The 13,077-nt window shown below is 37.2% G+C and overlaps 1 protein-coding gene across 1 annotated transcript; it reads left to right on the top strand.

Annotated features, from left to right (window-relative positions):
* Positions 1-7,547: 7,547 nt before the first annotated feature.
* Positions 7,548-10,370, top strand: RPL22 (60S ribosomal protein L22). Its single transcript, XM_051216475.1, has 4 exons — positions 7,548-8,326; positions 8,359-8,475; positions 8,514-8,635; positions 8,670-10,370. Exons 1-4 carry the CDS (start codon positions 8,315-8,317, stop codon positions 8,812-8,814), a joined length of 396 nt encoding a protein of 131 aa, XP_051067065.1. The 5' UTR covers positions 7,548-8,314; the 3' UTR covers positions 8,815-10,370.
* The last annotated feature ends 2,707 nt before the right edge of the window (positions 10,371-13,077 follow it).

A 13,077-nucleotide genomic window follows, 5' to 3' on the forward strand; every position in this document is an offset into this window, starting at 1 on the left:
CTTCATAGCCTGAACGTCACTATTTTTGACCTCGTTAGTGGTTGTGTCCCGTGGGATCTTCAGGTCGTCCTTGGAATCCAGGGTCATAGAGAACACTCAACGAAAATAGTCGCAACTGACATCATGCCAGTATTGTTGCATTAGTGGATGGTTTTCTGTAGTTCTTGAATAAACAGATTCCTATGACATTATTCGTTTACTTGCTCTGAACTGGCAGTTCAATTCGGTTAATCGCACCATATCTAATTCTGCCATGTTTTCCTTCAGGATTTTGCATCCCATGCACACCATTGGTTTGGAATCAGGGTGTTCAGACTCTTCTAAGTGGATCCTCGGTGTCTACCAACCCTAGTAAAGCGCTGAATATTCTCATTTCGTCCTCTCGCATTCATAAAAAACGACCCGTCACGAGAAGGCATTGATTAGGACTACCCTGGTAGTATTTGTATGCACGTGGTCACTTGATGGCATTTCGCCACTTGATAAACCCAAAATACGGTATAGAACTATGATACTCGGACGTATAAAGCCACACAGTCGCAAAATCAGAAGACAGAAGAAAGATTGAAAAGCGTTTATTAGGTAAGGACCCAAATGTAAAGAAAGTCATGGGTATTTATAGATATTGGGGTTTGTTATATCAACATTATAATTCAGCCGGTCCGTAAGGAGGTACGTTATCCACTGTCCAATAGTAGCATGCCACGCTGACGTTATAAAAGGCTACATCACATTCTGATTGGATGGAAAATCTTCGAGTTCCCTGTGGCCCCTGGAGGCTTCATCGTAGTTCTCGTTCTGGACTCAACTGAACGGGATAGGAGAATAAAGGACCAATAAGGAGGCTAGGCTGCTCATACTAGTCATTGGTTTCGCACAGTGCTAAGATTGAATAAGTTGTATTTCGATTGGCGAATGAATCACGTGATAACTAGCCGGATTCAAAGGCACAACAACTTCCACATTTCAGAAGCAGCACAGAATACAGTGGACACCTTGAACTTAACTAGATGATGCGGACTTTGCAGATAACTTGGCCATGCCATCGCACAGATAACGACAAGTGTAGGTGAAGATGGGCAGTGTAACAACAGCGTCGGTATTGATATGCTTCCACATCCACAAGGGAAAAAGCAAGATCTTGCAGTACAATACAAAATCCATCAAATTAATTATACTTAATGGCAAAGCTTACGAATACCTGGAACCTTACATGTAACTGTAAAAGTCAATGTTGGGCTTGGTAGTTTCAAATAAATCGAGTTTCGGTTAGAAAGTTAATAATAAATATATTTCTTGTTATATCCCAATGAGTGGAAAATCATGTTTCATTACATCAAGTCACAAAATGTCAGAAATATAATTTTCTAATCACTGGGATATAACAAAAATCGTATTTATCACTTACACGTAACTGGATAGCATTATCAGCAGACAAGGAGGGTCGGATGCAGATGTCAAGATACGAACCCCCGAGTCAAGAGAGGCATTTCTAAAATCTCCACAAACCCCTTCTGATAATAATCATCTGCTCACTAGTGACTGACTTCAAGAGATACTCCTGGAGTTCTAGTGGGAAGCCGTTACCAGTGGAGTACAACCGGGTCTGTTGTGAGATATCAGCTCACTGAAGACAATCGTATATGGTGGCGCAACTTCGTGGATTGGTTGAAGTTAGACATTAACACCGTTGGATGCCGGCTCAGTGGTCTAATGGTTAAGTGCCATTGTAGAGTCAAAACCTTGAGAACTACTGCAATCATCACCAAAGACTCAAAATTATTGGTAGACAGTTGTCCATGCAAGATACTGAAAATCAATCTTCTAGTAAATAGTCTCGCTAGTTGTATAAAAGTTAGTAACCAAATGTTCAGAAAGTGATGAAACTTACGTATGTGCTACATGATGGGAAATCGGTTGTACTCTAGTGCTTTCTGTCGGACAATTAAACTTCAGTGTGTCAATCATAGGTTGTTTTTCGTTTTCAATGCCTTCTTTTATTATTGGTCTAGTAACAAATAAATAACAACAACAAATGTCTATTGGTTGTCAAATTTATTGTTTTGAGTAAATTAAGTGAAGAAAGAATCCGGATGATAAATCTATAAATTAGATACAGATTAATTTCAGTTTAATTATTTTATTTTCGATCGAAAGTCATGATTCACAGGAAGACGCAATAATTTGTTTTTAAAACTATAAACATTCAATAATGTTGTTATTTAAGACAGAGGTTCCGACCGTACAGTCGATCGATAGTGAAGTTAGGATAGCTCCAGTTGTCAGACTAATTTAATGACAATATGGATGAATAAGATTTTTGATAATGATAAGACCCAGTCAAGTTTGTTGCTACTCATTATATTATATCCGTGGTTTGGTATCAACAGCGTGTCAGTAAATATACAACTTAGTCAACGCCTGGATTTGTATCAGATTCATTCAGAGTAACGGTATGGTGTTTGTATGAACTAATGATTTCTTTGTACTTGTCGACTGCCTGATTACGAATTCCAAATACCACACGTTCGTTTGTGCTCACCTAGTTCTGTTATTTCTCAATTGTGCTATTTCTGAGATATAACAGTTGTTCGAATACTTTCACTCATCACATTGAGGTTGCGATCGAGACTGTGATGGAACAGTTGGATGTACCTCCACATTTTGATGCATTGGACGTTTATATGGAAAGGTTCGAAATCTAAACTATGGCCAAGAACGCTGTGAAGGACGTCAATATTTTAGCCCATCTCCTTATATTCATGCTACATTCAACCTACAGCTTGTTAAAAACTAACATTTTCAGACAAGCCCATCTCGCTTCCTTATGCAACTGTCATGGAACTGGTACAAGATTAAGTGAAGTGTACAAATTTCGAGTGCAGTAAAAAGGGAGAACTTCACAAAACGATTCTTCAGGGCATCAAGAAATTTACCAATTTACCACATCATTTCAATCCAACGCGTATATGAGGTTATGCAGATAACAATTCATTTAGGAGTTGCGAAGTAGATTACGAAAATGAGCACAAGTTTGGTAAAACATTGTTCTGTGGCAAGTTCCACCCATGTAATTCATGTGTATTCCGTAATTCTAAATGCTTCAAATGCGGTGAGATTAGGCAGGTTCAGTTAGTTTCTGATACTACTGCTCATTTCGCTGCAACTAATACTAACATTCGTAATTGTGATTCTATTAAGTTGGGTGTTTCTGATTACCATTTATCCTTATCCACGACTTCGGAAAGCGGTATAGAGTCAAATAGCAGACCAGAGCCAAATGAAACTCAGGATCATTGTGAGACCAAAGTTTTTAATCAATCAGCTTCTTATCAGATTTCTAATGTTACTGTGCTAGATATGGTTTGTCCTAAAGATTCGTATATTTCTGACGAAATTACTTACAAATCTGAGGAAGATATGTTGAGTGAATCAAGTCCTGATAGAAAACCTGATGCACTTTTGATAGATGCTGATTTTTATATTGATCCATTAGTCTTCAGTGATATTCCTGATACACTTTGGGAAAATATCTCGGAAAAATCAAATTCTGATCTCTTATCAAATATTAGTTGAGCTCATAATGCATCTGTTTTGTAGGAAACTGGTTCATTACGAAGCATGAGTCCTAAATGAGCTCGATTTTGAATAAGATTCGGATGATTTCTTATGAAATGTTCTTTATACTTAGAATGAAGTCTTTTCTAGTGAATCCTCTGATCAATATGAGAAGTATGGATGTGAAGATCCAACATTATTTTGTGTGATGGATGGTGTCTGGAAATTCGTGTTTCAAATTCTAGATATCAGAGATCTCAGTACACAACCAACATGGTGATTGTATACAATTCCAGAACTCAGGTGATTCCGTTCCGATTTCAGTTTTTATTTCTAATACTAATGAATGTATTCTAGATTACACAGAGTTGGTATCCAATGCAAAATCTGACAGGCCTATAATGAGCCTTAGGAGAAGACACACAATTGTTTACAGAAACCTAGATACCAATTTATGAACTGTCGGCTGTAGTGTTCGTATGTATTTATTATTCCTTTGTACTGGATGACTGCCCGATTCCGTATTCCATATACTATACGTTCGTTTGTTCTCACCAAGTTCTATATGGTCTTAGCTGCGTTATTTCTGGTAGTTCTAGATTGCATGATAATTCCAATACTTCTGCTTATCACGTTTCTCTTTGTTTCTCTTTGACTAATTACGTAGAAAATTATTTGTTCACCAGTATTTCACGTTTTTGTAAAAAAATAACGGATCTCTGGGAATTACCGTACCTCCTGAACTAAAAAAGAGGAGCAAAGTGAATTAATACATAAACATACGTATTGAAGGACTTTGTAGTATACAAATTTTCAAATCAAATAATTTGTCAGTTTTCGAGTTTTGAACCGTTCATTCCTTCGAAAGGGTCACTAGGTAAAGGCTCTCGATCAAGTACAAGCAACTAATGACGTTTGAATACTCCGCGATGCTCACTTTCTACGAGCACAAGTCTTTTTACACCGCATAAACTCCGACTGATTGATCGTTATTGTAACATATATATATATATACATACATTGTTAGCACACCTTCCCTAAGTATTTTTAATAAAAGTTACCAACGACTAAGACGAACTCTTTGGACGGTTATACACTGACGACTTGTTTAAATAATTAGTGGAAAACGCACATGTAAGAATAGGACTGAAAATGGGATGCCAGAACATTGGGCACAGTGGCAGATGTAAACAAGAAAAGCTACAAATTATGATGTAGCTAGAAAAACGGATTATATGTATTAGACCTTTTTCTTGGGTGGAGATCACTCTTGTATCATTTGAGAAAGACTTCCATTATTCCGGGAATGTCGTTGATAGGGTAGTGAGGAGCTGGATTTGAAAACTTCATTACGAAGTGTTGAGACGTATCCACAATTGGGTTCAGACTATTGAATAATCATCTTGCCGTTGGCGTTATTTTTACGAAGTACTTAAATGATGCTGTTATCAACAAATTTTAGATATAATATAGAGTGCAAATAAAGCATAGGACTAAGATAGCTATGAGGGAGCACGATATTCGGACTTATACTGAAATAGATGAGTGTGAGGCTAATACGATTGCCATCCGGAAGGAGCAGAAGAGTTCCACATGTGCCGTGCCTAAATAAGGCCATGATTCCTGACCATTCGATTCCAGTTTAGAAACCCTGTAAAAATAATAACTTCGGTTTCAGTGTCCAATGGGGTTTATTAATTACCTGTGAACTCAGTTTCAAAAAGATTTTCCTGTAGTTCATATATGACTGGAATTTCTAAACCTTCACGACGGGATATTTACTAAAGATCGTGAATGTTGTATTGGTCAAATACTAGAACGATTTACCCTTTACTCAAGCGTTTGTGAAATATTTGGCAGTTATCATCTGGTGATGCTGTTGTCCAAATCCATCAAGGCAAAAATTGTAAACCCATTATGCTGAACAAAGCGTGAATAAACATGTAAATTTTTAAAAATTGAACATTTCACACCTTAGCGATTTATTAGTACGAAGAGGATTCTGAATGATGTAATACAGTTTGATATCTCAGTTTTACTTCCGTACACCAGAGTAATGCAATTTTGGTGCCATTGGACGATTTTAAATTACGTAATAATCGAGTCACGTGTACTTGGCGGCCTGCTTAAATATCTGGGCTACCTGTTCCTCCGATCTAGATATTTCATCAAGTTATCTGTTTTGTTGTTTGTTTTAGCACATCATTATGTTTATTGTGCGCACAATTTACTCAGGCGCGTTTATGAAAAGTTTACAACCTTTCGCTATACGTGATACAAAAAGGTACAATCAGCGACATCATGGTGGCTGGCAATACTCATTGAAACGAATGAACATTAATCAAATGTGGATTACCGAACTCCTAACATCTAACCGGTCATCATTCAAAATTTATCGCCACAATAGATCAAGGTATAAGAAAAGGAAACTTGTTGAAATAATTTATGCTGAGAATTCTATGTTGTACCAAAAGTATAATGTTGAATAAAGCTTCTAATAATAAAAAAATAAAATAAATAAACGTCGGTGGCCAGTGATTTCTGCATCGGGCAGTCCTTATTAATCGCCTACAGTTACTCGTTGACTTTAGATTCAGGCAACGAGTTTGATGGTTAGCTCTGCTGACTACTGTAAAAACAAGGGTACCGTAAAGCAACGGAAAGTCATTTTTCCCTAAGTATCCGAATGTTTAACAACACGATTTGCCTGGAAAATTCATTGCTTTCATACAGTCACAAGAGAGTCATTGGGGCACATTTTCTCGAGTATATTCTTTGCTGAATTTTCGTTTTCTTCGCTATTGCAGTGTGTAAGGAAACTGATAGGTAATTAGAAACTTCTTCCTTGTCACACATTTTGTGTGCTTGCATACCTACACTGTTCATTCCGAACGTTTAGTATATTTCAGCCAATCAGTTACAACAAAACATTGTACGAAACACTATTTTACATAGTAGAGGATAAAGTTATGAACATTACAAAGTATCTATGAAACAGCTGTCATCCATATAGATTTATCAACAAATATAGAGACATCAATCACAACAAGTGGGATGTAGCTACAGCAAAAAATCAAAATCCATCCAAGGAGAACCATCAGATACTATCCACATTGATTTCAGTAAAGCCTTTGGCTTTATGCATCATGATGAACTCCCGATGAAGCTCTAAAATACTATAGTTTCCGGGCCTCTGCTAAAGCGTATTATACACTTTACTTCAGGCGTCCGACAAAATAATAATAATAATATATTTCTGCATGTGCAGGTACACACCGTTTTTACAGGCATGATCTGTAAATTACAACATTTGTTGGTTCACAAAATGTTTCTCAACTTATTAAGTTTATAGTTGTTATAAAGTGAAGTCGTAGAGCGCTTGCTGTAAACTATGACCTTGAGAGGGCGCGTACGTCAAGTTTGGTTCCAAACGTCAGAAGTTTCATAGCTGTGCTCTCAGAGCAAGATTCTGAAGAAGAAAAAAAGAGAAACAAAAGAGCAGCAAGGCACTTGGATTTGAACACCAAACGTTGCTCAAGATTGTGTAGTAGAACGGACAGAGGTGTAATAAATTAGAATAAATTCATATTACGTCTTGTTAGAGTGAAATGAAGTCAGAGGCTCCATATTAGAGAATGTACTAATAAAGAACAATGAGTTGTGATGTTTAACAAGTTGGAGTAAGCTCAGACGAAGGGAAGTCAAGGTTGGTACAAGGGAAGCGGTTTATTAGAAGGTTGTGTATATAGAGGGTGAAGTGTTAAGAATACTAATGACTATATCTTTTGTTGTCTAACTTTTTTTCCTTTTTTTTGTTTGTCCGATGCCAGCCACACAATCCGAGTTAGCATGTTATAGGTTGTCTTAGTAGAATAGCTACTCCAGCAAAATATTGGAAACATGAGTCTTAGTGGTGAGCGTAGGAAGACAATCTATATCACAGATTGATTGACTTATTCTCAATCATGAGGAGCCTGATACATACAAAATGTTCTGTCCCCACAAACACGGGCGGATTGAAGTTATCGCCCTCACCAAGAGTAAAATACAAATTCAGTGAATTGCATTCAGTCACTTTTCTAGGTTCCTCGAACTTCATAGGTTGTGTGATTATGATGTTGATTACGCTCAAATATGAATGCAGATATACATGCACTCTAGGTAGACGTACACGCTATTGTGTGTTCCTCTAACTACAATCAATGTCCATCAATGGAGCAACATTTGTCAACATTTACATCAGACATACAAACGCAAATAGTCAGATGAGGCGTCAGAGCCCTTGATACCATCTCACAATGACATTTTATGTAAAAATGAGTCCTAACCATAGGAAAAATGTTCACTTTTGTGCTGATGCGGCTAAAATTTCAAGGATAAATAATTACCAACTTGTAATCGAACACGTTCACTGCAGAATAAACGACCAGAATGAGATATAAGCTGGAAAGATATGTTCAGGCTGTAAGTCCTTGTTTAACATGTGAGTTAGACATTTTGTAAAAGTAGATAAATCAACTTTCAATGCGCGCCCGAAAAAATTGAGTAGCTCTACACATAGTGCTTTCTGAGACTTCAAGAGTAAAACATAGACGCCTAACTTATCTTACTAGCAAAGGATTTTCGAATTTCATCCCCAACTCGACATTAAAACAAGAACCTGAAAACTGAAGTTTGAAGTTTGGTTACTTCAGTTTGTACTGTTTTGGCGGCCGAACAGTTTCTTTCACTACGGCGGGCAATTGCAGGTTTCAGCATGGTTGCAAAAGTACTGTGTGTTATTTTATTTATGTTCTATAGTCCGTTCCCAAACCGAAGACGCATAAACCAGCCTCAAAGAAAAAGCAAGTCCTGAAGTTCAGTATATGCATTTCACCCGGAGTTATTGATGAAGATATAGTTAGCCCTAGTTTACTTGTATGTCAATATGACGTCTGTGAATTTCAATCTTTCAGGAAAAGTATTTAAAGGAACACATAAAAGTAGATAATAAGCTTAATAATCTTGGGAAAGATGTTCACATTGAACGTGACAAATCAACCATACATGTCACCGCAAACATCCCTTTTTCGAAAAGGTGAGTTGTGAGACTTGATAATTTATATCTTCAGGTATCTTAAGTATCTGACAAAGAAATTTCTCAAACGTCACAAACTGCGAGATTTCCTTCGCGTGGTAGCGAAATCAAAGGATTCTTATGAATTTCGGTTCTTTAACTTCGAAAATGAAGATACAGACGATGAAGAGGAGAACTAATCGTTGTATGTAATAAATGTATAAGTGCCGGAACACAACTGTCATTTTTCTTAACATGGGTAAACAGCTTACATGTTCCCCTAAAAATTAGCTTATTGCTACGGAAAACTCAAATGTATAATATAAATCCGGCTAACAAGCAGGTTGTCATTGAGTTACGATTTGTCTGTTGGTTGTCGTCAATGATAATCCCTTTGTTCTAATAATAAGACAGTATAATAACTAAGGTAATCCCCATAATTTGGTTATTATCCGAGAATCTTGTCTACACATATTTACAACGTCGAACTGGACAGTCTTCAAAATCTAAATAGTCGAAAGAATTCTAGTCAATGTGGACATTTCTTTCAAGGTTTTCCACACAGCTGCCACATTTTCGGTCTGTTAAATTGGTAGATGGCAGACGTTCTGTCATTATTATTCCTGCAATCTGTAGCTTTGCTTTTTACGGGCGTCTAAGATTGGTAGTACCAATTAGTTTGCTTTCTTATTTCATTGATATCTGGTCAAGATATACCTTTGTCATTATGCTCTGCACATTGACTTCTAAAAAGTAGAGTTGCAATGTTTGTTACTCCTATGCTGTAAATTGTCGTTATAGGAATAGACTATTTCTACCCTCTCGTTTTATGTATGCTATTCCGAGAAAAAAGCTAGTCATTTAGATGCGTATCAACAATGGTTTGCTGACTGAACAACATGTAAACTAACGAAGCTGCTGGTGTAAACGATTCACTTGTCTCATTAGACTGGTAGCTCCCCTCTCTTACCCAGTAGAAATAGTGGTATTGTTCAGTCTGGTGACTTCCGAAGGGTTTTTGTGCTTTCTGCAGTATACATAACGTGTGTGGGATAAATAAAATTATTCAGGCGAACAGGTGACTTTAGGAACCATTATGATACAGCTCGGGATCTTATCCTGAACCTGCCCAACCAAAATTGGTGCTATTTGACATAAGATCACGTGCCACGATTTTGTATGATCAATATTTATGTGGAAGCTCGAGTAACGGTACATTTACTGGATTGCTTCAAATGAGGTCTTTGGCATTGAACACACTGCTTAAGTTTATGTGACTGAGCAAGTGTAATTATATCCCGACCAAGTGGATTACTACTTTTGGCTGGTATCCTATACATGATCCAAACATTGGTTATTGGGTAGTTTGACAGAAGTTGAGACAGATGCCAAATCGGTTAATGAGGATATGGATCTTAATTAATCGTGTCCATTGCGGTGTGCTATGTTTGTCTAACCACTGTCTGCTGCGGCGTGCTAGTTGAAGGGATGCTAGGGGCGGTCGAACTATGACTATCTGTCAGTTTTCTAAGTCAGTGACCGATGGGTTGAGCGGTGTTGGTGGAGCTGATTGCCTAATAGAAGTCCGATAGGTCAGAGGTTAGAGACTGGGAGATATGAGCGAGTCGTTCACAGTGTTGCAGATGCACTTACCATTCATCTTGAATTCTAGTGTCGGTTCGTACATGCCTATCCGTCCTATGTTTTTAAACAATTTTCTCAATGCTTAGTCTTTTTCATTGTAGTTACTGCTGGGTTATCTCCATCTACATGAACACATGATTTGGGACTTGGGCCAAGGGACATCTGACGCGTGCTCTTTGTTGATTGTTTAACTGTAATTATCTGAGTCTTTATCAGTAATAACGGTTTCGATGATTCTCGGAATTGAATACTGTTACTAGTAGTTTACGGGTACTTGAGATCTAGACAAAACGGAGAGCACCCAAAAGCTCTGAATTTTCGTTAGAATCATTCTAAGTTAGTTACAGATAAGGCGAAGACCGTATATAAAAACGAAGCAGCCCAAATAAGTGATCGTGAACTGGACTGTTTACTGACGAATTGTGGCTTTGAGTATTCAGAATATCTATCTGATCGGTCAAATCTGACTTCTACTATTCACTTGACTGCTAAGGGAACTTTCCGTTTGTTCTAAATTGCGTTCATCTGTGATTGATTTGTTATGACGCAAAGCGTTATTGGAGTATATCCAACTGATGTCAACGACATTCTGAAATAATCATTCAGGAAGATGTGTGACTACATCTTTGTGTTTCCTTACTAACTGCTCAGCGTGGTCATTCACTATGTACGTGTGTAGGAAAAGTAGCCGTTTCTAATGACGGATAAGTAATCATACCGTTACCCGATAAGATTTTATTTGCTCATTTCTATATGGTAGTGTGACTATTATATTAATATAAAGACATCGGTTATCTCGGTGAGAATAATACAACTGGTTCTCAATTCACTTATTAGATGAAGGGTTTTTCAAGTAGCAGGTAGTTGATTATGTTTGAGATTTTCCTAACATCAATTTATAGGCTTTGTATCGATGCATGAGGTTTTTCGTGACACCAGATTTGTCTTATCCGATAACCTCGGTAATTTGCGCTGGAAGTAGGTTGGTGAAATGACGTAAATTCTCGATACTTGTGTGCCGATTTTAGGAGATAACAGCGGTTGGCCCTCGAAAAATTCATCCAGATATCTTCTGGAAAACAATTCTTAGCTCGGCTGGATAAAAATTTTCAGGGATTTACACAATCAGGTTTATAAAATTGCTGTGGCTGTATTTGCTTCAAAATCAATGTTAATAAACAGTATCCTTGGTACTTCAGGGGTTCTTTCATACAGGTATTTTAACTTCAAGTTTCTGTCAGTGAATCTTTGGGAAAATCCAATATTCCATGTTTTTGTCGGATATTGTCTAATTATACCCGTGTTGTGTCGTGTACAGATTTTTGTAGCTGTTGAAGATAGAGCTAGGGTTACAAATGTGAAGTGATTCGAAGGAAAATCGAATGAAAAAAACTTGTTCATAGATGAAGTTTTGGCGATCCGTTAGCTCAAGCCTGATCTACAGAAGTGAAATATGCAGTCTGTCAGTTCACCATGGTCCTAACAACCTCTCTTATTAGTTATTCCACCACACGTGTTCATTTCCTATCCATTATCTTCTCACATATTTCAAGCGACAATTATCCCGATATCTCACTTTATAAATTGATTTGATATGCATCCATTTCCGAATACATCTTCCTTACAATTGTCAAGTGTATAGTCTTTACGTAAGTTTGACTCGTAGTTGGCTTTTTGGTACTGATAATGATGCAACAGCCCTCTGTTTCTGTTGTAAACCATCATATATCAAGGAATAATTATTAATACGACTCCACAACTTTAGTGAGTAAAATCGTCAAAAAGTAATCTCCGTAGCTAAAATGTCATTTTGTTGAATATTTGTTGCTTAAATATTCTGATCAACACATTTATGGTAGCATACGCTTTAATATTGTTGTACTGAAATTCTGTATCTTATATGTTTCGAGTCTTATTTTTAAGCATCATGTATTATGTAACAGAACGACTAGGTCAGCTTATCTACCAATTTATTAAAAAGTGTATTCGTCTACTGAAGACTAAACAATTAGTGACATGTATGTATTTGCCTTCTAACTGAGCTTGAATTTATATCTGTAGTAGTCTTTCAGACTGATTTCTTTCTGCTGTATGTTATTCCGTGAAATCGTGAGTTATTTTTGATTTCTCAGAATCACGTGGTTTTTCCCAGCTATACACTGGTGGCACGAGAAAATGAAGAGAAATACCTGAAAGATGTATTTCAAAAGAATGGCTACCCAATCAACATAAAAAAATACCAGCCGCACGCAGCATCAGAACCCAAGTCAAGCACAGAAATCAACAAAAGGATCGCCCTGCCGTACATAAAAGGCGTATGAGAAACCGCAACGACTGCTGAAAACCTTCGGGATAGGTGTGGCACACAAACCGATAAAATCACTACAATCAATCCTATGCAAACCAAAGGATGAAATAACAAAAGACAAATCAAACATCATCTACAAAATAAATTGTGCAACTGCGAAAAACACTACAGAGGACGCCCTCTTCATCTTCGCCTACATGAACATCAATTAACAATCAAACGCCGTGATACTTCCTCACTTATATCAATACATGTGGATAACTGCGGACACTCATTTGATTGGAAAAATGTGGAAATCTTGGACAGAGGGAATTCCAAAAACACCAGAGGATTTTTAGAAGCCTGACACTCAGGTCAATCAGCAATCAACAAGCACATTGAAATTGATCCAATTTATCAACCAATCAGGAAAATTATGCACAAACATAGGAACGGAAATCAAACCGATGGAAGGCTCAACCAAAACAAAGAAGTAAACAAATTTAAGGTGAATAAGGACCAATCAATATCA

Source organism: Schistosoma haematobium, chromosome 4 (genome assembly GCF_000699445.3).
Source record: "Schistosoma haematobium chromosome 4, whole genome shotgun sequence".
NCBI classification, from domain to species: domain Eukaryota; kingdom Metazoa; phylum Platyhelminthes; class Trematoda; order Strigeidida; family Schistosomatidae; genus Schistosoma; species Schistosoma haematobium.